The 27999-nt window shown below is 48.3% G+C and overlaps 3 protein-coding genes across 4 annotated transcripts; 1 reads left to right on the forward strand and 2 right to left on the reverse strand.

Moving 5' to 3' along the window:
- Positions 1-671: 671 nt before the first annotated feature.
- LOC110487442 (probable tRNA pseudouridine synthase 1) lies at positions 672-2131 on the reverse strand. The gene has a single exon (XM_036939258.1). It carries the CDS (start codon positions 2095-2097, stop codon positions 1195-1197), a length of 903 nt encoding a protein of 300 aa, XP_036795153.1. The 5' UTR covers positions 2098-2131; the 3' UTR covers positions 672-1194.
- A 34-nt stretch (positions 2132-2165) lies between these two features.
- LOC110487443 (STIP1 homology and U box-containing protein 1) lies at positions 2166-13041 on the forward strand. 2 transcript variants are annotated; one of them, XM_036939260.1, is made up of 8 exons: positions 2166-2486; positions 4687-4886; positions 5124-5319; positions 6593-6758; positions 7647-7734; positions 10144-10200; positions 10741-10857; positions 12651-13041. In XM_036939260.1, the coding sequence occupies exons 2-8, from the start codon at positions 4773-4775 to the stop codon at positions 12774-12776; spliced, it is 864 nt and encodes a 287-aa protein (XP_036795155.1). In that variant the 5' UTR covers positions 2166-2486; positions 4687-4772; the 3' UTR covers positions 12777-13041. The 2 variants fall into 2 exon arrangements, with proteins under 2 accessions (XP_036795155.1, XP_036795154.1); XM_036939259.1 differs by having other exon boundaries at positions 2168-2486; positions 5121-5319.
- A 3280-nt stretch (positions 13042-16321) lies between these two features.
- Positions 16322-27539, reverse strand: LOC110487457 (jmjC domain-containing protein 8). The gene is made up of 9 exons (XM_036939265.1): positions 27288-27539; positions 27024-27119; positions 26821-26869; positions 26620-26716; positions 26467-26535; positions 26163-26282; positions 25367-25434; positions 17552-17683; positions 16322-16949 (listed from the first exon to the last, which is right to left on the reverse strand). Exons 1-9 carry the CDS (start codon positions 27374-27376, stop codon positions 16869-16871), a joined length of 801 nt encoding a protein of 266 aa, XP_036795160.1. The 5' UTR covers positions 27377-27539; the 3' UTR covers positions 16322-16868.
- Positions 27540-27999: the final 460 nt, after the last annotated feature.

Genomic DNA, 27999 nt, shown 5'->3' on the forward strand with positions numbered 1-27999 from the left:
CTGAGACGGTTTCTGACAGTTTGTGCAAAAATTCTTCAGTTGTGCAAACCCAGTTTCATTAGCTGTCCGGGTGGCTGGTCTCAGATGATTCCTCAGGTGAAGAAGCCGGATGTGGTGTTCCTTGTCTGGCGTGGTTAGAAGTGGTCTGCGGTTGTGAGGCCGGTTGGACAGACTGCCAAATTCTCTAAATCGACATTGGAAGCAGCTTATGGTAGAGAAATTAACATATTCTCTGGTGGACAGCTCTGGTGGACATTCCTACAGTCAGCATGTCAATTGCACACTCCCTCAAAACTTAAGCTGTGGCATTGTGTTGTGACAAAACTGCACATTTTAGTGGCCTTTTAGTGTCCCCAGCACAAGGTGCACCTGTGTAATGACAATGCAGTTTAATCAGCTTCTTGATATGCCACACCTGTCAGGTGGATGGATTATCGTGGCAAAGGAGACATGCTCACTAACAGGGATGTAAACAAATGTGTGCATAACATTGGAATGAAATAAGCTTTTTGTGCATATGGAAAATGTCTATTATTTCAGCTCATGACACATGGGACCAGGACTTTGTTTTTATTTTTGTTCAGTGTAGTCTCCTCAAATAATGACCTAAATACGGGAAACACCATCTCTGTGTTTACAACAAAACATCTGCAAAAAAATTAACAAAAATATGTGGAGACTTTTGTTGTTTATTAATTCTGGCATGCACTGCTGTCAATTACAAAGGAATGGGAGTTACATTTCAAGTTGCTTCCATGTCTTATCTTGTGCCAACACTAGATGGTGTAGAGATCTTTGATTGGAACAGTATTCAAAACAAAACCTCAAAATTCATGACAAAATAAGACAGTACAATTCATGAAAATAAAACCAATATTTAAAAATGCTAAATTAATTAATCTATAAACAAAACAAAAAACATTAAATTGTCTGTCAATTCCAATGACGATATCATATTCTAGTAATACACACATCAACAAAAATGATGCATGTAACAGTGCAGGGACTGGTTCAACTGGCTTCCGCCAAAGAATCGACCGGCATGAGGAATATGTTGGAAATTCCAACCAGCCATGCTTGCACCAAACCAATGCTTTAACATGCATGAGAGGGAGTGAACAAGTGCACACCTCCGGGAACCAAAACACCGCCTTAAGCTCTCATAGAGGGGACATTGTGACTTTGTGGGGGGGGTTATAACTCCCCCTTTTCATCTTTGCCATTCTTATCCCCCTTCACCTGGGCATTCAGGGCCCGTTTAACCCCCAGGTTTGGGCTTGGTTTTGTGCCATCCTCCTTGGTGACCTCTGACCCGCGACAGGGCTGCATGGACTCAACGATGTGTTGTAGTGTCCAGTGTTCCTCCTGCAGCGTGTGGTCGTCAAGGGTAAACTGACCCTGTTTGGTCCGGATCAGCTTCCTCACGTGGGCACACGACGAGAGCGCTTTTCCCAGGTCGTCCACCAAGCTTCTGATATAAAATCCACCACCGCATTCAACATCAAGAGTGAAGAGGGGGGGGGTGAAGTCCTGCAGCGACAGGTTATACACTGTGACCGGCCGTGCAGGTTTGGCTTCCACCTCGTGGCCTTGCTTCAGCAGGACAGAAAGACGCTTGCCATCCTTCTTCAGTGCAGAGTACAGTGGAGGAACCTGCATGATGTCCCCAGTGAACTGCTTCAACTTCTCCTCAAAGGCTTCCCTGGTAATGTGATCATAGAGCTTCTCATGAACCACCTTGCCTGTGGCGTCAAGGGTGTCTGTTGCTTTCCCCAACTCTCCAACAGCCAGGTATTTCTTTGAACCAGCAAGCATAGTACTAAGCATCTTTGTTCCATTTCCAATCCCAACAACGAGCACACCAGAGGCTGCGCTGTCCAGAGTTCCGCCATGCCCCATTTTCAGAGCTTGCTTCTTCCTTTTTCTGGGATTAGGATCTTTCACACCGGCCTCTTTGAGGAGTGTCTCTTTTAATGAGTTTAAAACATCAGCAGACGTAGGTCCTTCCTTTTTATAAATGGCAAAAAGTCCATTTAAAGATTGTAGTTTTGATAAAGAATGTTTAGGCACAGCTACGCCAGTTACTGAACCAGCCATGCTTGCTTTCCAAAACAATAAGGCGCGACTTGATGACGTAAGTTTAACTGAAAACACTTCCGTTTACAAATGCGTCATCATCGATGACTACCAGAAATGTATCAAAACATTAGCTAGTTAGCTGGTTACGCACTAGCGTGTCCTCCCACCTAAAATAATACTACAGACTACTCTGTCAAATAATATACATTGATTATACACATGTTTGGATACCTGTGCTTTTCGTTATAGTTAGGCAGTTCGCTAGCTAGCTAACGTTATATTCCAAAAATATTCAATTGTCTGCGTTGGAAGAGGTAGACAGACGAGCTGTGTGGGAGGAGGCCATAACCAGGACGAGAGCGAAGTCGGAGAGGCCGCTTGTTACCTGAGGGGAGGGCATCGAAACGGTAACAGACTAGCTAGCGTTATGCTTGCAGCTATTTGGAAGCTTGCCAGTTAGCCAGAGTTGACTATTTTTCCTGTATCTTTACTTCAGTGCAACTGTCAAATCAAACGATGTAGCAAGCTAGCCCCTGTTGTTTTATCCAAACATTGTGCTAGTTAACTACAAATTAGCTACAGTCACTGTTTGTAGTAGTAGACCGGCAACACCCCTCAATCACTGTTTACAGTAGAGTAGACCGGCAACACCCCTCAATCACTGTTTACAGTAGAGTAGACTGGCAACACCCCTCAATCACTGTTTACAGTAGAGTAGACCGGCAACACCCCTCAATCACTGTTTACAGTAGAGTAGACCGGCAACACCCCTCAATCACTGTTTACAGTAGAGTAGACCGGCAACACCCCTCAATCACTGTTTACAGTAGAGTAGACCGGCAACACACCTCAATCACTTTTTGGACTAGTAGACTGGCAACACCCCTGAATGACTACACCCCTAAATGACTACAGACCCGTAGCACTCAAGTCCATAGCCATCAAGTGCTTTGAAAGGCTGGTAATGGCTCACATCAACACCATTATCACCATTATCCCAGAAACCCTAGACCCACTCCAATTTGCATACCGCCCAAGCAGATCCACAGATGATGCAATCTCTATTGCACTCCACACTGCCCTTTCCCACCTGGACAAAAGGAACACTTATGTGAGAATGCTGTTCATTGACTACAGCTCAGTGTTCAACACCATAGTTCCCTCAAAACTCATCATTAAGCTAAGGAATCTGAGACTAAACACCTCCCTCTGCAACTGGATCATGGACTTCCTGACGGGCCGCCCCCCAGGCGGTGAGGGTAGGTAGCAACACATCTGCCACGCTGCAGCTGCCCAGGGGTGCGTGCTCAGTCCCCTCCTGTACTCCCTGATCACCCACGACTGCATGGCCAGGCACGACTCCAACACCATCCTTAAGTTTGCTGATGACAAGAGTGGTAGGCATGATCACCGACAACGACAAGACAGCCTATAGGGAGGAGGTCAGAGACCTGGCCGGGTGGTGCCAGAATAACAACCTATCCCTCAACGTAACCAAGACTAAGGAGATGATTGTGGACTACAGGAAAAGGAGCACTGAGCACGTCCCCATTCTCATCGACGGGGCTGTAGTGGAGCAGGTTGAGAGCTTCAAGTTCCTTGGTGTCCACATCAACAACAAACTAGAATGGTCCAAACACTCCAAGACAGTTGTGAAGACAGTACGACAAAGCCTATTCCCCCTCAGGAAACTGAAAAGATTTGGCATGGGTCCTGAGATCCTCAAAAGGTTCTACAGCTGCAACATCGAGAACATCCTGACCGGTTGCATCACTGCCTGGTATGGCAATTGCTCGGCCTCCGACCGCAAGGCACTACAGAGGGTAGTGCATACGGCCCAGTGCATCACTGGGGCAAAGCTGCCTGCCATCCAGGACCTCTACACCAGGCGGTGTCAGAGGAAGGCCCTAAAAATTGTCAAAGACCCCAGCCACCCCAGTCATAGACTGTTCTCTCTACTACCGCATGGCAAGCGGTACCGGAGTGCCAAGTCTAGGACAAAAAGGCTTCTCAACAGATTTTACCCCCAAGCCATAAAACTCCTAAACAGGTAACCAAATGGTTACCCGGACTATTTGCATCGTGTGCCCCCCCGCAACTCCTCTTTTACGCTGCTGCTACTCTCTGTTGATCATATGTGCATAGTCACTTTAACTATACAGTACGTTCATGTACATACTACCTCAATTGGCCCGACCAACCAGTGCTCTCGCTCATTGGCTAACCGGGCTATCTGCATTGTGTCCCACCACCCGCCAACCCCTCTTTTTACGCTACTGCTACTCATCATATATGCACAGTCACTTTAACCATACCTACATGTACATACTACCTCAATCAGCCTGACTAACTGGTGTCTATATTTCTTTATTTACCTACACACACACACACCTTTTTTTCGCACTATTGGTTAGAGCCTATAAGTAAGCATTTCGCTGTAAGGTCTACCTACACCTGTTGTATTCGGCACATGTGACAAATAAACTTTGATTTGATTTGATCACTAGTTATAGTAGTAGACCAGCAACACCCCTCAAATGAAACTCCTCCATCTGCTTCCCTCACCCATACTATTGATGTCTTGGAACTTGTGCATTCTCCCCCTAGCCAGCCGCAGCCCGGCCTGAGACACGGGTAGCAGGATAGGGAAGCAGAGCGGAGAGGCCGCCGCCACAGCGGGGCCGGCGGACAAGATGGCGGGCAGCCCTGAGAAGAGTGTCTCAGCGCAGGAGTGGAAGGAGCAGGGCAACCGCCTCTTCCTCAGCCGCAAGTACCAGGAGTCGGCCGCCTGCTACAGCAAAGCCATCGTAAGGACAAGGACTCGGGAGAAGGGGAGAGAGTGTGGAGTGTGTGTGGGTGGAACTGAGGTAGTGTCCCAAATTGTAACTTTGCATGATGAGTAACCTCACTCCGAGACATAGAAAGTCAGCTATCGCTTGTAGCGAAGAGTGTGTGTGCGTGTGCAAGCGTGGCATACTTAGGAATGGGATAAGGGTGTGAGGAAGGGGGATAGAAATAGTGAATCATGTGTTTGTCCCCAGAAGCGAAACCCCTCAGTGTCTGTGTACTACACCAACCGGGCACTGTGCCACGTGAAGCTGCAGCAACACGACAAGGCCCTGGCCGACTGCAAGCAGGCGCTGGAGCTGGACCCCCAGTCAGTCAAGGCCCTCTTCTTCCTGGGTCAGTGTCACCTGGAGATGGAGAATTACGACGAAGCCATCGGCAACCTGCAGAGAGGTGGGCTGGGGACCAAGGTGGCAATCAAGGGTCCAGACACAGAGGGAGTGCATCTCACTAGTCGAAATAGGCCTCCTATCCCGTAGTCCCCCTGTCCCATAGGCCTCATGTCTTCTCTCCTTCATCTGTACTCATTTTAAAGAACTGGACAAGTGTCAAAAGAAATTCCCAAATACATCTACCAGCTAGTGTTAACCAGTCTTTGGATTTCAGATCGGTGTCGATTAAGGAGAGGAAATTAAGAGGTAGCTACTAGACTATTGAGATGAGGAGAGGAAGCTACTAGACTATTGAGATGAGGAGAGGAAGCTACTAGACTATTGAGATGAGGAGAGGAAGCTACTAGACTGTTGAGACGAGGAGAGGAAGCTACTAGACTATTGAGATGAGGAGAGGAAGCTACTAGACTGTTGAGACGAGGAGAGGAAGCTACTAGACTATTGAGATGAGGAGAGGAAGCTACTAGACTATTGAGAAGAGGAGAGGAAGCTACTAGACTGTTGAGATGAGGAGAGGAAGCTACTAGACTGTTGAGACGAGGAGAGGAAGCTACTAGACTATTGAGATGAGGAGAGGAAGCTACTAGACTATTGAGATGAGGAGAGGAAGCTACTAGACTATTGAGATGAGGAGAGGAAGCTACTAGACTATTGAGATGAGGAGAGGAAGCTACTAGACTATTGAGATGAGGAGAGGAAGCTACTAGACTATTGAGATGAGGAGAGGAAGCTACTAGACTCTTGAGATGGGGAGAGGAAGCTACTAGACTATTGAGATGAGGAGAGGAAGCTACTAGACTATTTAGATGGGGAGAGGAAGCTACTAGACTATTGAGATGAGAGGAAGCTACTAGACTATTGAGATGAGAGGAAGCTACTAGACTATTAAGATGAGGAAGCTACTAGACTATTGAGATGAGAGGAAGCTACTAGACTATTGAGATGAGAGGAAGCTACTAGACTATTAAAATGAGATGAGGAATCTACTAGACTATTAAAATCAGATGAGGAGAGGAAGCTACTAGACTATTGAGGTGAGGAGAGGAAGCTACAAGACTATTGAGGAGAGGAGAGGAAGAATATCAAGATGCACCCATCCCGGACACACTCCCATTCGGGAGTCTAGATACACACATCAAAATATATTTATAAGTTACTTGCCTAAGTCCTAATAAAAAAGTATTGACAGGACATTGGATTAAGTCAGCTCATTTATAATGCAAAGCTTAATTTTCACCATTAATAATAATAGTTGTCCTTCATTTGGCCCTCAGCATATAACCTGGCGAAAGAGCAACGGTTGAACTTTGGCGACGACATTCCCAGTGCCCTCCGGATAGCCAAGAAGAAGCGCTGGAACAGCATCGAGGAGAAGCGCATTAACCAGGAGAACGAGCTGCATGCCTATCTCACCAAACTCATCCTGGCAGAGAAGGAGAGGTGAGAGATTCTTTGATTCTGTGCTCACCTATAGTTTGTTTCCGGCTGTGTGTTCTATATATGTTGTGTATCAGTGGACGGCTCATAGTAGTGGCTGGAGTGGAGTCTAGTGGCTGGAATGGAGTCTAATGGAATGGTATCCAGCATGTTTGATGCCATTCCAATCACACCGTTCCAGCTATTATTATGACCCGTCCTCCCCTCAGCAGCCTCCACTGTTGTGTGTGTATATATAATGTGTGAGCTAAGGTTCTCCTCTTGTAGGACAATAGAGACTCATCTGAATCTGTTCCAGCCACATGATGGGAACACTGTAGGGTTTGGGAGGGGTATTTACAGAGCATGAATTGACTTTGTGAATCAGAGAATAGCCATTTTGATTTAGTTTGATTTAGTTTTTCCACAACACTCAAGTTGAAATGAAACAACCATAAACGTGTTGTTTAACAATCAATTCCCATTAGTCAGTGGGAAACCACTGCATTCTCCCAGCCTTGTTGGTAGAACATCTCTTACAGTAGGGGGCATTAATATAATAATAATATATGCCATTTGGCAGACCCTTTCAACCAAAGCAGTCATGCAGGCATATACTTTTCATGCCCGGTGGTCCCGGGAATCAAACCCACTATCCTGATGTTGCAAGCACCATGCTCTAGATTACTGTTAATTAACTGTGTGCTTGGCGTCACTCTGGGAAAGTTTTTTTTAAAATATATTTTTAAAATAAAAAATGTTTAAAAATTCACCAACTGTGGTTGGTGTGTAAAACCAGTTAGTCCATCCATTTATAGGCCTACAATCCATCCTATCCATTTATATTGCAGTAAGTTAAGCCTTGGTTGGCTGAAGTGGTTGGTTGGCTGATGACTTTGGTCCTATCCTCAGGGAACTGGATGACAGCAGAGAGGACCAAGACGCCAAGTCGGAGGAATGCAGAAGCCGACACGACCTCACTAAGTTCCCCTCCAAACACGTGAGTCCTAAACCAAGTGTACGAACATCCAGCTAACGTCCAAAGACGCAGGGTATAAACAAATAACAATAGGAAAAATAAGCACTTACCCACATTCTGTTTAGAATGCTCTCGTAGCCTAGGTTACGAGAAATGGTTAAACAACTAAAGGGTTTTCATTGGCTAAACCAAAGACATGTTAACACAACCTTACTAATCAAGATCTGTTTTTTTTTCCCTCCCTATATATATATAAAAATTATTTTTACTTTTTACAGGACAAATCTGAGTGGGCACGTGCCTCTGTGTCCCCTATGGGCACGTGCCTCTGTGTCCCCTATGGGCGTGATGCCCCTGTGTCCCCTATGGGCGTGATGCCCCTGTGTCCCCTATGGGCGTGATGCCCCTGTGTCCCCTATGGGCGTGATGCCCCTGTGTCCCCTATGGGCGTGATGCCCCTGTGTCCCCTATGGGCGTGATGCCCCTGTGTCCCCTATGGGCGTGATGCCTCTGTGTCTCCTATGGGCGTGATGCCCCTGTGTCTCCTATGGGCGTGATGCCCCTGTGTCCCCTATGGGCGTGATGCCCCTGTGTCTCCTATGGGCGTGATGCCTCTGTGTCCCCTATGGGCGTGATGCCTCTGTGTCCCCTATGGGCGTGATGCCTCTGTGTCCCCTATGGGTACGTGCCTCTGTGTCCCCTATGGGCGTGATGCCCCTGTGTCCCCTATGGGCGTGATGCCCCTGTGTCCCCTATGGGCGTGATGCCTCTGTGTCTCCTATGGGCATGATGCCCCTTTGTCCCCGATGGGCATGATGCCCCTTTGTCCCCTATGGGCATGATGCCCCTGTGTCCCCTATGGGCATGATGCCTCTGTGTCTCCTATGGGCATGATGCCTCTGTGTCCCCTATGGGCGTGATGCCTCTGTGTCCCCTATGGGCACTTGCCCCTGTGTCCCCTATGGGCACGTGCCCCTGTGTCCCCTATGGGCGTGATGCCTCTGTGTCCCCTATGGGCGTGATGCCTCTGTGTCCCCTATGGGTACGTGCCCCTGTGTCCCCTATGGGCGTGATGCCTCTGTGTCCCCTATGGGCGTGATGCCTCTGTGTCCCCTATGGGCGTGATGCCTCTGTGTCCCCTATGGGCGTGATGCCTCTGTGTCCCCTATGGGCGTGATGCCTCTGTGTCCCCTATGGGCGTGATGCCTCTGTGTCCCCTATGGGCACGTGCCCCTGTGTCCCCTATGGGCGTGATGCCTCTGTGTCCCCTATGGGCGTGATGCCTCTGTGTCCCCTATGGGCGTGATGCCTCTGTGTCCCCTATGGGCGTGATGCCTCTGTGTCCCCTATGGGCGTGATGCCTCTGTGTCCCCTATGGGCACGTGCCCCTGTGTCCCCTATGGGCACGTGCCCCTGTGTCCCCTATGGGCGTGATGCCTCTGTGTCCCCTATGGGCGTGATGCCTCTGTGTCCCCTATGGGCGTGATGCCTCTGTGTCCCCTATGGGCACGTTCCCCTATGGGCACGTGCCCCTGTGTCCCCTATGGGCGTGATGCCCCTGTGTCCCCTATGGGCGTGATGCCCCTGTGTCCCCTATGGGCGTGATGCCCCTGTGTCCCCTATGGGCATGTGCCCCTGTGTCCCCTATGGGCATGATGCCTCTGTGTCCCCTATGGGCATGATGCCTCTGTGTCCCCTATGGGCATGATGCCCCTGTGTCCCCTATGGGCACGTGCCCCTGTGTCCCCTATGGGCATGATGCCTCTGTGTCCCCTATGGGCATGATGCCTCTGTGTCCCCTATGGGCATGATGCCCCTGTGTCCCCTATGGGCATGATGCCCCTGTGTCCCCTATGGGCATGATGCCCCTGTGTCCCCTATGGGCACGTGCCCCTGTGTCCCCTATGGGCACGTGCCCCTGTGTCCCCTATGGGCATGATGCCCCTGTGTCCCCTATGGGCATGATGCCCCTGTGTCCCCTATGGGCATGATGCCCCTGTGTCCCCTATGGGCATGATGCCCCTGTGTCCCCTATGGGCATGATGCCCCTGTGTCCCCTATGGGCATGATGCCCCTGTGTCCCCTATGGGCATGATGCCCCTGTGTCCCCTATGGGCATGATGCCCCTGTGTCCCCTATGGGCATGATGCCCCTGTGTCCCCTATGGGCACGTTACCCTGTGTCCCCTATGGGCACGATGCCTCTGTGTCCCCTATGGGTACGTGCCCCTGTGTCCCCTATGGGCGTGATGCCTCTGCAACAGAACATGTTTTAAACCTGTTTAAATCGGGTTTGGTCTTAATCTAGCTTATTGCATGTATGTGTGTCTTTCGGAGGAGTTGGGATAAAGCGGAAGTAAGATTTTGGTTGGACCTTGTGTACAATTGATGAATAAAGTCATGTTAATTTAGGTGTCACATTTCTCTACAGGACAAGCACCTGTCAGACATGGAGGAGCTCTTCTCTCAACTGGATGAGAAGAGGAAGGTGAGTGCTCTACTGCTTCCTGCTGGATACAGGATCAGAGGGAAAATCTCTGTTGCATTTCTTTGATTCTTCCTCTCCCCTTTCCTCACCTCTGTCTGAACACCTATTGGATGAGAAGGTCAGAGGTCCCTCCCCTCTAACCTTCCCATCCAATGGTTTTTGAGAAGGAGGAGAGTAAAAGGGAGATGTAAATACAAGTTTCATCTAGTCTTCTGATTGGCTGGGTGAAAATGATTCCAAATTGCTTCCACCTGTCCAATCCTCTCAGATTTAGAGGAGCGGCTAGTCTGCTGTGGAGTAGGGGTTAGGGGTTTGGAACTCATCACTAGCCCATACATAATCAATGGTTTGTGTTTGATGGCTATCACTCTGGCCATACTAGAAACAACTCTCTATTCCTAAACCCTTAAACAATCTGAACCCAAACCCTTCATTAATAACAAATACCAGGTCCGAATGTACAAGACACTAAAATATGTTACTACAGTATACATCTGTTCTAACATGGCTATTTAGTGATAACCTATGTTTGTTTAACAGAAGAGGGAGATCCCAGACTACCTGTGTGGAAAGATCAGCTTTGAGTTGATGAGGGAGCCCTGCATTACACCCAGTGGGATCACTTACGACCGCAAAGACATCGAGGAGCACCTACAGGTAAGGATTAGTCTCATCAAACCTGACCCTGACCTCATCAAACCTGACCTCATCAAACCTGACCCTTAACCTCATCAAACCTGACCCTGACCTCATCAAACCTGACCTCATCAAACCTGACCTCATCAAACCTGACCCTAGGCAACAGCAGTGACTGGGTCAGGTTTGAAAGATGGGCTCTTACGGCATACTTGATAAGGTGGAGAAAAAAATTCTGGGGTGGGTCCTCTTCAGACAGACAACTCTCCCAGCAAATCACGAGGCAGACATGCCAAAACGTCATGATTTGAAACCAAAATTTGAAGGCAAAACCTTTGCAATGGTTTTAGTGGAGGTAGTTGATGCAAACTAGACACTTGCGAAATGCACTCATTAAAAATAACCTAAGTGATTGCCATCTTGCTAGCTACTATTTAGTATTGTATTCAAGCGGATAAAGTAGTGATCAGGTATTGATGTAGGCAGTGAAGTAGTTCCTCTATGCCAAACTGACGTTCTGTTACGTACAGACATGTTAAACTGGAACAACCTGGATGTTGCCTCCCACAACCCATGTAAAAGAATAGTTACACATCATTTTTGTGGTAGTATTATTAAGTATTAAGCAGGGGTGAATGTAAGGCGGTATGGTCCGGTACGGTGTCCCTGCAAAATCTATAGTGGGGGTATGTTGTTCCGGTAAAACATGACCCTATCTCAACAATAATTAAAACAAGTCAAGAACTGTATGCTATTACACCACTATCATTACAGCATGTCAGAGACATGAGACATGAAAATGCGATGTGGTTGGACGAAGACATTTTGCCAAAGTAGAGATGAGTGGCCGACACCGAGACACGCACGGTCAGCAGTGGACACATACATTCTGTCCTAATGACAAAGAGAGAATGTCATCAGACTTTCTGCGGCTTTATGGCACAGATGCTTCTTTCCATTCACCACTGTTTGGAGGCTGGAACTGAAATATACTGTGAGTGGATGAACGCAGGCTGGAACTGAAATATACTGTGAGTGGATGAACGCAGGCTGGTAGCCTATTAGTAAAGCAGCCCTTTTCAAGTGATGGCTTGACAATCAGATGAAAACATCATAACTGTTTGTGTTTATGCCACAATAAAAGGTCATACATGTTAAATGACACATCTTTACGACTAGGCCAACAGAGATGCTATTGAATTAATAGGGATTCAAATCAAATCACATTTGTCACATCCACCAAAACAACAGATGTAGACCTTACAGTGAAATGCTTACTTACAAGGCCTTAACAAACAATGCAGTTCTAAGAAAATACCACACAAAAAAGTAAGAGATAAGAATAACAAATAATTGAAGAGCAGCAGTAAATAACAATTTTTTATTTTGTTTATTTTTTGTTTCACCTTTATTTAACCAGGTAGGCCAGTTGAGAACATGTTCTCATTTACAACTGTGACCTGGCCAAGATAAAGCATAGCAGTGTAAACAGACAACAACACAGAGTTACACATGGAATAGTGGGGCTATATACAGGGGGTACCGGTACAGAGTCAATGTGCGGGGGCACCGGTGTCGAGGTAATTGAGGTAATATGTACATGTATGTAGAGTTATTAAAGTGACGATGCATAGATGGTAACAGAGTAGCAGCAGCGTAGAAGACGAGAGGGGTGTAATTCTCTGATCAGGCTCATACATTCTGTTGGTCAGGAGGTTCTGTACCAGGAAGAAATGAAATGTACTTTCAGCCCTGCTATTAAGGGTGTTATGTCTCCCATAGGATCCTAACTGTCTTTGTTCTTATGTTTGCAGCGAGTGGGCCATTTTGACCCGGTGACACGCAGCCCTCTGACTCAAGACCAGCTGATTCCTAATCTGGCCATGAAAGAGGTCATCGATGCTTTCATCATGGAGAATGGATGGGTGGAGGACTACTGAAGGAGGGAGGGAGGGAGAGAGGGAAAGGGGTAGTTGGAATCATTCCAAAAGAAGAACCAGACATAAAAAGACGACAACAAACCAAACAAGTATGATCTGCACTTTAAAGCTGAGGCCACACCACAGACTGACATACCTTCACTAGGACTGAGACTACACCACAGACTGACATACCTTCACTAGGACTGAGACTACACCACAGACTGACATACCTTCACTAGGACTGAGACTACACCACAGACTGACATACCTTCACTAGGACTGAGACTACACCACAGACTGACATACCTTCACTAGGACTGAGACTACACCACAGACTGACATACCTTCACTAGGACTGAGACTACACCACAGACTGACATACCTTCACTAGGACTGAGACTACACCACAGACTGACATACCTTCACTAGGACTGAGACTACACCACAGACTGACATACCTTCACTCGGACTGAGACTACACCACAGACTGACATACCTTCACTAGGACTGAGACTACACCACAGACTGACATACCTTCACTAGGACTGAGACTACACCACAGACTGACATACCTTCACTAGGACTGAGACTACACCACAGACTGACATACCTTCACTAGGACTGAGACTACACCACAGACTGACATACCTTCACTAGGACTGAGACTACACCACAGACTGACATACCTTCACTAGGACTGAGACTACACCACAGACTGACATACCTTCACTCAGACTGAGACTACACCACAGACTGACATACCTTCACTAGGACTGAGACTACACCACAGACTGACATACCTTCACTAGGACTGAGACTACACCACAGACTGACATATCTTCACCAGGACTGAGACTACACCACAGACTGACATACCTTCAATAGGACTGAGACTACACCACAGACTGACATACCTTCACCAGGACTGAGAATACACCACAGACTGACATACCTTCACTAGGACTGAGACTACACCACAGACTGACATACCTTCACTAGGACTGAGACTACACCACAGACTGACATACCTTCACTAGGACTGAGAATACACCACAGACTGACATACCTTCACTAGGACTGAGACTACACCACAGACTGACATACCTTCACCAGGACTGAGACTACACCACAGACTGACATACCTTCACTAGGACTGAGACTACACCACAGACTGACATACCTTCACTAGGACTGAGACTACACCACAGACTGACATACCTTCACTAGGACTGAGACTACATCACATACTGACATACCTTCACTAGGACTGAGACTACATCACATACTGACATACCTTCACTAGGACTGAGACTATACCACAGACTGACATACCTTCACCAGGACTGAGACTACACCACAGACTGACATACCTTCAATAGGACTGAGACTACACCACAGACTGACATACCTTCACCAGGACTGAGAATACACCACAGACTGACATACCTTCACTAGGACTGAGACTACACCACAGACTGACATACCTTCACTAGGACTGAGACTACACCACAGACTGACATACCTTCACTAGGACTGAGACTACATCACATACTGACATACCTTCACTAGGACTGAGACTATACCACAGACTGACATACCTTCACTAGGACTGAGACTACACCACATACTGACATACCTTCACTAGGACTGAGACTACACCAGACTGACATACCTTCACTAGGACTGAGACTACACCACAGACTGACATACCTTCACTAGGACTGAGACTACATCACATACTGACATACCTTCACTAGGACTGAGACTATACCACAGACTGACATACCTTCACTAGGACTGAGACTACACCACATACTGACATACCTTCACTAGGACTGAGACTACACCAGACTGACATACCTTCACTAGGACTGAGACTACACCACAGACTGATACTAGGACTGCCATTAAATCTCCTGTTGATCTATACATCTCTTTCTGTTTCCATCCTTGTCCCCCCATTTATTTTATTGTGTCTCTCAGCTGCTCATACTAGTCAGACCCAACAATCAGGACACGCTAGCAAACATTGCACCGAATCAGAGCACATCATCCAACAACAGGACCCAATCAGAATATAGTACCCAACACCTTTGGCCAATCTCTTGAACGTTACTCTCAGAACAACCAATCATATTGCAGACTCCTAAACCCAATCACTTCCTAGACCTCGAGTCTACAAGTGCAGCGATTGACCAATCAGGGCTAAATGTACTCTACTTGTGGTGATGCTCCACAACTTGTCTTCTATTTTAAAATCTCCTTTTCTACGGGGAAGAGGACTGTCTGAGGCACCGCCATGTTTTCGCCACTCTCCATTGTAGTCCTCTTGAGTGGCTTGTAGATGGTCCAATGTAGTGCTCTTGTGTGATGGGCCAATTTTAAACCCAACCTGATCTCTTACCACCACAATGCAGCACTTCTCTATATCCTCTTGGAGGGCTGAAAAGACTGTATAAGCAGTTGTATAATATAGAGAGAAACCCAAGCCCTCATCTTCAGTGTTTTGCAGTGTGCAGGGAAGCACTATGTGTAATCAATATGATGGAAGGGTCCGGGAAGAGCATTCAAGGCTTTGTGCAAAGGGTTGTTTTTTGACCAAGGACGTCTCTAATTTTGTCGAGCTGAGTTTCCACCATTTTGTTGCCTCTCATCTGGCTCATACAGAGCTGAGCGTTAATGAATGGGGAAGTGCGTAGCAGTAGGGGTCAGGGTTGGGGTCAATTCTATTTCAATTCCAGTCAATTAATTAAACACTATTCCAAATTTTCTTTAAAAAGATTGCTTTAAAATTGTGTGAGTCACAGGTGTGTTTGACGGCTGTGTTTAATTGTAATGTGTTTTCTCTGGTTTACATGTCGCTGAATGTTTGCAGGTGGTGTCCTGTCTTGTGCCTCAAGTGGAGTTTGAAGTAGAATATGGAAGTCAGTCATCTGATTGGCTTTGAGAAGGGCTGTCTTCTCCTCAGTATAACTTACTGCTCGGGGTCTCTCTTGTTTTAATGATTCCATGCTTAGAGCCTTAGTCCAATGGCTGCAAAGCATGGTTGGGGTCGATTACATTTTTCAAGTGTCGATTTTAGAATGCAAATTCATTAAATTAAAATATCCTGATTTAAAAAATAAAAAAAAATTCAATTCGACCCCTCAACCCTGCTGCAAACAGATCGTTTCCTCTTCTCATTTCAGAAATCATATGACCCTGTTTGACTTACCAACTGAAAAGGATTGAATGTGAAATGAACCTGTATATTCCTACCCTCTGCTGGATATGAGGATGCACAGTTATGTTGTGTTAGTCAGTCGTGAGTATCAATATTATGTGTACATGTAGGGGTGTGTTTATGTGGGATAGGGGTGTGGACATACTCCTCTCCCCCTAGGCCCCGATTCCTCCTAAGAGGGGGGTGGGAACTTGGGTACAGTCCAGTTTCTCTGGAGCCTCATTGGGACTGTGAATGTTCTTTATTTCACTGTTGTGCTGTTGTCTACAAGTGTTCCAATAAAGGCTACAACTTAGAGGCTGCAGTGTTTACATTGATAATCAAGATACAAATGTCCATCTTATTTTCAAGTACTTTATTTTCTTTCAAAATAAATGTCAAATATATTAGCTGCATTTGACCTGGTTGGCCCGGTACCATGGAACCGATGGGAAAAGTCCCAGAAAACGGCAGGAAACGGCAGGAAAACCAGTGTGTGACTTCCAGGGAATACAGTCAGAACAAGCCACACTCATCTCCTATTGGTCAGTAGACGTTCCAATTGTCTTTGACCCCTTTGTTTCTTTGTCTCTGAACAGATGGACCACTGATCTACATAGTAGTTATGACGACAACGGAAATACAGCTTTTGATAACTTTTTGGGCAGTTTTCAGTTGCCAGGAGTGGTGTGGTGCCATTTCAGTTGACATGATACTTTTGAAAAGTGCATCCTTCCTGCTCCCCCTCACTAATCAGGAACCACTGTGTGTGTGTGTGTGAACTGTGCTATCTGAGGGGGGGGGGGGGGGTTGAGAACTGTGCAAGAAATCTATGATTTCCTCAGAGGGGAAAAAGGAATGATGCATGTTGAAAGTATTCTAACAGGGCTTTGGTCACGGGTCAGGGGTCAGCCCAGGAAGGTGGATATGAAGACACTGGTGTCCAGATTGAGCGTGGCGTGCCACCAGCGGTCAGGGAAATACAGCACCTATCAGCAACAACACAAAGTCAGTGACAAGTCATTAATACTTGATATTATTATCTTCCTGCTTTGCCTTGGTAAGACAAGAAATAATCTGAATGCAGCCTATCATTCCAATTCAGTGAAAACAATGGCTCAAAAGTCATGTTTGCCTCAAACGTAGTGACCCCATGGTTGTTTTAAGTGTTTAAAATATTCCATAGTTGAAATTTCAAAAATAAATATGGCCTCAAATGCCCCAAAAGTAAATTTAGCTCATGTTAGTGACCCATGGTTGATAAATGTGTTTAACATTTCATGGTGGAAATTCCTCCAAATTATGACCCCTCTGATTGTTATCCTCATTCTATGTTAGAAAATGCATACAACATTTATTTTAGCTGATGTTAGTGACCTGTGTAGATGGAGGGAAGGGTGACAGTTAAAGTATTCCGATATTCAACCACAGTCTAATCTATTATGGCTGCGTTGGCACAGGCAGACCAATTCTGATCTTTTGACCAATTATTGTAAAAAGAGCTGATCTGATTGGTCAAAAGATTAATTAGTAGAAGGAAGGAGAGATCTGAATTGGGCTGTGAACACAGCCTTAATGGTAGTTTTCTGACCTCTCCTGGCCGGATGGTGCACTCTATGGGCTTCTCCTCAAGCAGGTAAGGATATGTGTCTTTGACCCAGGACAGGGTGGTGTAGTTGGGGTGGAAATGGGGCGCCTTGTCCGGGGGGTACAGGAACAAGCGCTGTGGTGGTTGGAGAATGAAAATGTATCTCATACTGTTGTGTTTAACAGACGTGCATCAATTACAACAAGGTAGTGTAGCGTGCTAAGGCTAACAGCATCAATGACAAGCTAGTGTAGTGTGCTAAGGCTAACAGCATCAATGACAAGGTAATGTAGTGTGCTAAGGCTAACAGCATCAATGACAAGGTAATGTAGCGTGCTAAGGCTAACAGCATCAATGACAAGGTAATGTAGTGTGCTATGGCTAACAGCATCAATGACAAGGTAATGTAGCGTGCTAAGGCTAACAGCATCGATTACAACAAGGTAGTGTAGATGTTGAGGTTGACCCTGGATTCAGGCTTACACCAGCCTACCTACTGGTGCTGGACCAATGTTAACATTAACCAGGTGTCATTAGGGAGGCTGGGACAGCTTTAGCCAGGTGTCATTAGGGAGGCTTGGACAGCTGTAACCAGGTGTCATTAGGGATGCTAGGACAGCTGTAACCAGGTGTCATTAGGGAGGCTGGGACAGCTTTAGCCAGGTGTCATTAGGGAGGCTTGGACAGCTGTAACCAGATGTCATTAGGGAGGCTGGGACAGCTGTAACCAGGTGTCATTAGGGAGGCTGGGACAGCTGTAACCAGGTGTCATTAGGGAGGCTGGGACAGCTGTAACCAGGTGTCATTAGGGAGGCTGGGACAGCTGTAACCAGGTGTCATTAGGGAGGCTGGGACAGCTGTAACCAGATGTCATTAGGGAGGCTGGGACAGCTGTAACCAGATGTCATTAGGGAGGCTGGGACAGCTGTAACCAGGTGTCATTAGGGAGGCTGGGACAGCTGTAACCAGGTGTCATTAGGGAGGCTGGGACAGCTGTAACCAGGTGTCATTAGGGAGGCTGGGACAGCTGTAACCAGGTGTCATTAGGGAGGCTGGGACAGCTGTAACCAGGTGTCATTAGGGAGGCTGGGACAGCTGTAACCAGGTGTCATTAGGGAGCCTGGGACAGCTGTAACCAGATGTCATTAGGGAGGCTGGGACAGCTGTAACCAGGTGACATTAGGGAGGCTGGGACAGCTGTAACCAGGTGACATTAGGGAGGCTGGGACAGCTGTAACCAGATGTCATTAGGGAGGCTGGGACAGCTGTAACCAGATGTCATTAGGGAGGCTGGGACAGCTGTAACCAGGTGACATTAGGGAGGCTGGGACAGCTGTAACCAGGTGTCATTAGGGAGGCTGGGACAGCTGTAACCAGGTGTCATTAGGGAGGCTGGGACAGCTGTAACCAGGTGTCATTAGGGAGGCTGGGACAGCTGTAACCAGGTGTCATTAGGGAGCCTGGGACAGCTGTAACCAGATGTCATTAGGGAGGCTGGGACAGCTGTAACCAGGTGTCATTAGGGAGGCTGGGACAGCTGTAACCAGGTATCATTAGGGAGGCTGGGACAGCTGTAACCAGGTATCATTAGGGAGGCTGGGACAGCTGTAACCAGGTGACATTAGGGAGGCTGGGACAGCTGTAACCAGGTGACATTAGGGAGGCTGGGACAGCTGTAACCAGGTGTCATTAGGGAGGCTGGGACAGCTGTAACCAGGTGTCATTAGGGAGGCTGTAACCAAGTGTCATTAGGGAGGCTGTAACCAGGTGTCATTAGGGAGGCTGGGACAGCTGTAACCAGGTGTCATTAGGGAGGCTGGGACAGCTGTAGCCAGGTGTCATTAGGGAGGCTGGGAAAGCTGTAACCAGGTGTCATTAGGGAGGCTGGGACAGCTGTAACCAGGTGTCATTAGGGAGGCTGGGACAGCTGTAACCAGGTGTCATTAGGGAGGCTGGGACAGCTGTAACCAGGTGTCATTAGGGAGGCTGGAACAGCTGTAACCAGGTGTCATTAGGGAGGCTGGGACAGCTGTAACCAGGTTTCATTAGGGAGGCTGGGACAGCTGTAACCAGGTGTCATTAGGGAGGCTGGGACAGCTGTAACCAGGTGTCATTAGGGAGGCTGTAACCAGGTGTCATTAGGGAGGCTGTAACCAGGTGTCATTAGGGAGGCTGGGACAGCTGTAACCAGATGTCATTAGGGAGGCTGGAACAGCTGTAACCAGGTGTCATTAGGGAGGCTGGGACAGCTGTAACCAGGTGTCATTAGGGAGGCTGGGACAGCTGTAACCAGGTGTCATTAGGGAGGCTGGGACAGCTGTAACCAGGTGTCATTGGGGAGGCTGGGACAGCTGTAACCAGGTGACATTGGGGAGGCTGGGACAGCTGTAGCCAGGTGTCATTAGGGAGGCTGGGACAGCTGTAACCAGGTGTCATTAGGGAGGCTGTAACCAGGTGTCATTAGGGAGGCTGGGACAGCTGTAACCAGGTGTCATTAGGGAGGCTGTAACCAGGTGTCATTAGGGAGGCTGGGACAGCTGTAACCAGGTGTCATTAGGGAGGCTGGGACAGCTGTAACCAGATGTCATTAGGGAGGCTGGGACAGCTGTAACCAGATGTCATTAGGGAGGCTGGGACAGCTGTAACCAGGTGACATTAGGGAGACTGGGACAGCTGTAACCAGGTGTCATTAGGGAGGCTGGGACAGCTGTAACCAGGTGTCATTAGGGAGGCTGGGACAGCTGTAACCAGGTGTCATTGGGGAGGCTGTAACCAGGTGTCATTAGGGAGGCTGGGACAGCTGTAACCAGGTGTCATTAGGGAGGCTGGGACAGCTGTAACCAGGTGTCATTAGGGAGGCTGGGACAGCTGTAACCAGGTGTCATTAGGGAGGCTGGGACAGCTGTAACCAGGTGTCATTAGGGAGGCTGGGACAGCTGTAACCAGGTGACATTAGGGAGGCTGGGACAGCTGTAACCAGGTGACATTAGGGAGGCTGGGACAGCTGTAACCAGGTGACATTAGGGAGGCTGGGACAGCTGTAACCAGATGTCATTAGGGAGGCTGGGACAGCTGTAACCAGATGTCATTAGGGAGGCTGGGACAGCTGTAACCAGGTGACATTAGGGAGGCTGGGACAGCTGTAACCAGGTGTCATTAGGGAGGCTGGGACAGCTGTAACCAGGTGTCATTAGGGAGGCTGGGACAGCTGTAACCAGGTGTCATTAGGGAGGCTGGGACAGCTGTAACCAGGTGTCATTAGGGAGCCTGGGACAGCTGTAACCAGATGTCATTAGGGAGGCTGGGACAGCTGTAACCAGGTGTCATTAGGGAGGCTGGGACAGCTGTAACCAGGTATCATTAGGGAGGCTGGGACAGCTGTAACCAGGTATCATTAGGGAGGCTGGGACAGCTGTAACCAGGTGACATTAGGGAGGCTGGGACAGCTGTAACCAGGTGACATTAGGGAGGCTGGGACAGCTGTAACCAGGTGTCATTAGGGAGGCTGGGACAGCTGTAACCAGGTGTCATTAGGGAGGCTGTAACCAAGTGTCATTAGGGAGGCTGTAACCAGGTGTCATTAGGGAGGCTGGGACAGCTGTAACCAGGTGTCATTAGGGAGGCTGGGACAGCTGTAGCCAGGTGTCATTAGGGAGGCTGGGAAAGCTGTAACCAGGTGTCATTAGGGAGGCTGGGACAGCTGTAACCAGGTGTCATTAGGGAGGCTGGGACAGCTGTAACCAGGTGTCATTAGGGAGGCTGGGACAGCTGTAACCAGGTGTCATTAGGGAGGCTGGAACAGCTGTAACCAGGTGTCATTAGGGAGGCTGGGACAGCTGTAACCAGGTTTCATTAGGGAGGCTGGGACAGCTGTAACCAGGTGTCATTAGGGAGGCTGGGACAGCTGTAACCAGGTGTCATTAGGGAGGCTGTAACCAGGTGTCATTAGGGAGGCTGTAACCAGGTGTCATTAGGGAGGCTGGGACAGCTGTAACCAGATGTCATTAGGGAGGCTGGAACAGCTGTAACCAGGTGTCATTAGGGAGGCTGGGACAGCTGTAACCAGGTGTCATTAGGGAGGCTGGGACAGCTGTAACCAGGTGTCATTAGGGAGGCTGGGACAGCTGTAACCAGGTGTCATTGGGGAGGCTGGGACAGCTGTAACCAGGTGACATTGGGGAGGCTGGGACAGCTGTAGCCAGGTGTCATTAGGGAGGCTGGGACAGCTGTAACCAGGTGTCATTAGGGAGGCTGTAACCAGGTGTCATTAGGGAGGCTGGGACAGCTGTAACCAGGTGTCATTAGGGAGGCTGTAACCAGGTGTCATTAGGGAGGCTGGGACAGCTGTAACCAGGTGTCATTAGGGAGGCTGGGACAGCTGTAACCAGATGTCATTAGGGAGGCTGGGACAGCTGTAACCAGATGTCATTAGGGAGGCTGGGACAGCTGTAACCAGGTGACATTAGGGAGACTGGGACAGCTGTAACCAGGTGTCATTAGGGAGGCTGGGACAGCTGTAACCAGGTGTCATTAGGGAGGCTGGGACAGCTGTAACCAGGTGTCATTGGGGAGGCTGTAACCAGGTGTCATTAGGGAGGCTGGGACAGCTGTAACCAGGTGTCATTAGGGAGGCTGGGACAGCTGTAACCAGGTGTCATTAGGGAGGCTGGGACAGCTGTAACCAGGTGTCATTAGGGAGGCTGGGACAGCTGTAACCAGGTGTCATTAGGGAGGCTGGGACAGCTGTAACCAGGTGTCATTAGGGAGGCTGGGACAGCTGTAACCAGGTGTCATTAGGGAGGCTGGGACAGCTGTAACCAGGTGTCATTAGGGAGGCTGGGACAGCTGTAACCAGGTGTCATTAGGGAGGCTGGGACAGCTGTAACCAGGTGTCATTAGGGAGGCTGTAACCAGGTGTCATTAGGGAGGCTGTAACCAGGTGTCATTAGGGAGGCTGTAACCAGGTGTCATTAGGGAGGCTGGGACAGCTGTAACCAGGTGTCATTAGGGAGGCTGGGACAGCTGTAACCAGGTGTCATTAGGGAGGCTGGGACAGCTGTAACCAGGTGTCATTAGGGAGGCTGGGACAGCTGTAACCAGGTGTCATTAGGGAGGCTGGGACAGCTGTAACCAGGTGTCATTAGGGAGGCTGGGACAGCTGTAACCAGGTGTCATTAGGGAGGCTGGGACAGCTGTAACCAGGTGTCATTAGGGAGGCTGGGACAGCTGTAACCAGGTGTCATTAGGGAGGCTGGGACAGCTGTAACCAGGTGTCATTAGGGAGGCTGTAACCAGGTGTCATTAGGGAGGCTGGGACAGCTGTAACCAGGTGTCATTAGGGAGGCTGGGACAGCTGTAACCAGGTGTCATTAGGGAGGCTGGGACAGCTGTAACCAGGTGTCATTAGGGAGGCTGTAACCAGATGTCATTAGGGAGGCTGGGACAGCTGTAACCAGGTGACATTAGGGAGGCTGGGACAGCTGTAACCAGGTGTCATTAGGGAGGCTGGGACAGCTGTAACCAGGTGTCATTAGGGAGGCTGGGACAGCTGTAACCAGGTGTCATTAGGGAGGCTGGGACAGCTGTAACCAGGTGTCATTAGGGAGGCTGGGACAGCTGTAACCAGGTGACATTAGGGAGGCTGGGACAGCTGTAACCAGGTGTCATTAGGGAGGCTGGGACAGCTGTAACCAGGTGTCATTAGGGAGACTGGGACAGTTGTAGCCAGGTGACATTAGGGAGGCTGGGACAGCTGTAACCAGGTGTCATTAGGGAGGCTGGGACAGCTGTAACCAGGTGACATTAGGGAGGCTGGGACAGCTGTAACCAGGTGTCATTAGGGAGGCTGGGACAGCTGTAACCAGGTGTCATTAGGGAGGCTGGGACAGCTGTAACCAGGTGTCATTAGGGAGGCTGGGACAGCTGTAACCAGGTGTCATTAGGGAGGCTGGGACAGCTGTAACCAGGTGTCATTAGGGAGGCTGGGACAGCTGTAACCAGGTGTCATTGGGGAGGCTGTAACCAGGTGTCATTAGGGAGGCTGGGACAGCTGTAACCAGGTGTCATTAGGGAGGCTGGGACAGCTGTAACCAGGTGTCATTAGGGAGGCTGGGACAGCTGTAACCAGGTGTCATTAGGGAGGCTGGGACAGCTGTAACCAGGTGTCATTAGGGAGGCTGGGACAGCTGTAACCAGGTGTCATTAGGGAGGCTGGGACAGCTGTAACCAGGTGTCATTAGGGAGGCTGGGACAGCTGTAACCAGGTGTCATTAGGGAGGCTGGGACAGCTGTAACCAGGTGTCATTAGGGAGGCTGGGACAGCTGTAACCAGGTGTCATTAGGGAGGCTGTAACCAGGTGTCATTAGGGAGGCTGGGACAGCTGTAACCAGGTGTCATTAGGGAGGCTGGGACAGCTGTAACCAGGTGTCATTAGGGAGGCTGGGACAGCTGTAACCAGGTGTCATTAGGGAGGCTGGGACAGCTGTAACCAGGTGTCATTTGGGAGGCTGGGACAGCTGTAACCAGGTGACATTAGGGAGGCTGGGACAGCTGTAACCAGGTGTCATTAGGGAGGCTGGGACAGTTGTAGCCAGGTGTCTTTAGGGAGGCTGGGACAGCTGTAACCAGGTGTCATTAGGGAGGCTGGGACAGCTGTAACCAGGTGTCATTAGGGAGACTGGGACAGCTGTAACCAGGTGTCATTAGGGAGGCTGGGACAGCTGTAACCAGGTGTCATTAGGGAGGCTGGGACAGCTGTAACCAGGTGTCATTAGGGAGGCTGGGACAGCTGTAACCAGGTGTCATTAGGGAGGCTGGGACAGCTGTAACCAGGTGTCATTAGGGAGGCTGGGACAGCTGTAACCAGGTGTCATTAGGGAGGCTGGGACAGCTGTAACCAGGTGTCATTAGGGACAGCTGTAACCAGGTGTCATTAGGGACAGCTGTAACCAGGTGTCATTAGGGACAGCTGTAACCAGGTGTCATTAGGGAGGCTGGGACAGCTGTAACCAGGTGTCATTAGGGAGGCTGGGACAGCTGTAACCAGGTGTCATTAGGGAGGCTGTAACCAGATGTCATTAGGGAGGCTGGGACAGCTGTAACCAGGTGACATTAGGGAGGCTGGGACAGCTGTAACCAGGTGTCATTAGGGAGGCTGGGACAGCTGTAACCAGGTGTCATTAGGGAGGCTGGGACAGCTGTAACCAGGTGTCATTAGGGAGGCTGGGACAGCTGTAACCAGGTGTCATTAGGGAGGCTGGGACAGCTGTAACCAGGTGACATTAGGGAGGCTGGGACAGCTGTAACCAGGTGTCATTAGGGAGGCTGGGACAGCTGTAACCAGGTGTCATTAGGGAGACTGGGACAGTTGTAGCCAGGTGACATTAGGGAGGCTGGGACAGCTGTAACCAGGTGTCATTAGGGAGGCTGGGACAGCTGTAACCAGGTGACATTAGGGAGGCTGGGACAGCTGTAACCAGGTGTCATTAGGGAGGCTGGGACAGCTGTAACCAGGTGACATTAGGGAGGCTGGGACAGCTGTAACCAGGTGTCATTAGGGAGGCTGGGACAGCTGTAACCAGGTGTCATTAGGGAGACTGGGACAGCTGTATTTGAAACATGCTCATTTTGTTTGTCGTTTCCCCATTTATTCCTCTTTCTTCAAGGCCCTATTGTTGTTTTATTGATGTAAAGTGTGTTATGACTCATGTGAAATGCACTTTAAATAAATCTGACTTGATTTTAAGATATTCTTGGGAGAAATGATGAAGCATAAGGTGGACCATGATTTGATAGGCGACAGTTAATGTGTTGTTTACCTTCCTGCCATAGATGACCTCAGAGTAGCCAGGTCCATGCCAATGGAAGGGTACACCGGTTCCCGGGCCTGGTTGGGTGGGTAGATAAAGGCACAGGAGGTAAGCTTCAACAGAGGATGACAGCCTGTTGTTTACAGTCACCACAGTAACTGGCTGTATGTATCACACACACTATTAAGATGTCCTCTTCTCACAGATGCATCAGTGTGCATGGAGGTTTGTTCAGCTCTCTGCCAAACTGACAGCTGCAGGTGGCAGTTAATGCATCAGAGTCTAGCCTCTTGCTTCGTACTCTCTGTCCGGTACAAGTCGTCCCTGCTACTGATTGGTAACGCCATATGCAGCTGTACGACATGATTCTGATATCCCTGGTATAGTGTAATCCACAATATATTAATAATAATAATATTATACACTGTGTACAAACATGAGGAACACCTGCTCTTTCCATGACAAACTGACCAGGTGAAAGCTATGATCCCTTATTGATGTCACTTGGTAAATCCACTTCAAATCTGTGTAGATGAAGGGAAGGAGACAGGTTAAAGAAGGATTTTTAAGCCTTGAGATGTGGATTGTGTATGTGTGCCATTCAGAGGATATTTAAGTGCCTTTGAACGGGGTATGGTAGTAGGTGCCAGGTGCACCGGTTTGTGTCAAGAGCTGTAACACTGCTGGGTTTTTCACGCTCAACGGTTTCCGGTGTGTATCAAGAATGGTCCACCACTCAAAGGACATCCAGCCAACTTGACACAACGGTGGGAAGCTGTGCTAACAGCCATACAGATCCACTGACCTGCGATCCCGAAGCTGTAGGCCCCCGTGGTGTGAGGCAGCATGTAGCGTGGTGCCTTGTAGTTCTCAAACAGAGAGTGCCACTCCGTGAAGTTGTTGTCCCCAAAGAAATACAGAGTGTCTGTCAAAGAGAGACCGGGTGAGATACAGGATGTCTGGCTGTGGGAACTTTTCATTGCTTCTGTTAATGCTTTGACTTTTCAGCGTGATCACATAACATGCTGTATTATATTACGGATCATGGTTTGTCTGTTGAGCTCATGTACTGTACAACGACCATTAGGTGTTCCAGACAGAAAACTCACCACTGCCCAGTGTGTCCATAGACTGAGGCCTCAGCAGCAAGTCCACAAACTCCTCAAACCGGACATCCACTAAATGATAATGAAGAGGCAAAGTAAGGTACTACAAATAGAGAACACTGAATACCTTCTAGGATGACTACATTGTGTGTGTACCTTTCCTGTAAGAGTAGGTGTTGGCAGTACTGAGCCTCACCATCCTCTCTCCATACTGCTGCAGCAGGCTCGACTTGGAGCACAAGAACTGGAATTTCTGAAAACAAAACAATGACATTCACCAGAGCCCATTGCTATACTGAGAGGCCTTACTATGAGACAAGTTGATTTTTTGTAATTGCTTTTTTGATTCACACGTACCGTATTGTCAGAGAAACCTTTCAGGATGACTGGTTTGGAGTAGGCATATCTGGGAATAAAACGAGGTGTTACACACACTGGTGCAAAACTAGATAGAAAAGAGGTGTTTCCAAGGTATGGGTGCAGAACACACACAGTGTAATGATTTACAGAGACCACAAACACACCCAGGCTGAACACATGAAATAGACTACAGTACGTACTGTTGGATAAACTGGCGATGTGATAACGAAGCTTTGTCCCAGATGTCAATGTTGCAAGGACCCTCATCAGTCAAACTGTATTCTGGATTTGACGACCTGCATGCGAGGGGAAAATGCTTTTTGGGCTACGAATACTAGTATTATTGAATGCTTGTAAGAGTTAGATAGATTAAAAGTTCAAATCTGTGGAAAAAAAATAAGAATAGAATTAGCCGTCATTTATAGATGGTCAAAGACGTAACTTATCCTAAAATAACCACTCACCAGCCTCCGTCATTCTCCGACACCAGTGCATCTAAAGCCGATCTCCAAAACAATAGGAGAAACACTTGTATTCCGAGTTTATATTCCATATGGAAATAGCTTTACAGTGCTTCGCAAGTACGCCTCATGTCCGTATACCTTTATGGCGTTACGTATTTCTAATAGAAAGGCTTTAGATTGCTCCTGCCGGTTGTGCCAATGCCCATTGGCTATTGATTTCCTTCTTCCTGAAGTGTAGTGTTCATATGGACCAATCACAGTTGACCAACGAGCTGTCTATGGAGGGATCTACAAGAAGTACAATTAGTATTGTTTTTGGCTAGACGGGATGCAGCTAATGTCCGAAGTGATCTTTCGTAGCATGTTAGGAGAATCTACAGCAGATTAGGTAATTAATGTACCAGGTAAGGAGAATTAGGTTGAGGTTAGGAAATGGGCTAGGGTTTGCTAACATTCTACCCTGACGCCACTGTAACATGCACATGTTGACGTTACTTTGACATTAGCTGCATCCCTTCCAGCAATGACCATTTGAATTGCACCAATTTAATACATTGTATACGGCCCATTTAATTTGTATTTTTGTTTCAAATTTCAACTGATGAAAGTGCATACATTTTCTCCACAACTCTTTCTAATTGTCCTTCACGGACTTTGACAATATTTATTTTGGCAGAATTATATACAAAAAATAGCCAGGTATAACGTTGGC

Source organism: Oncorhynchus mykiss, chromosome 12 (genome assembly GCF_013265735.2).
Source record: "Oncorhynchus mykiss isolate Arlee chromosome 12, USDA_OmykA_1.1, whole genome shotgun sequence".
Classification (NCBI taxonomy): domain Eukaryota; kingdom Metazoa; phylum Chordata; class Actinopteri; order Salmoniformes; family Salmonidae; genus Oncorhynchus; species Oncorhynchus mykiss.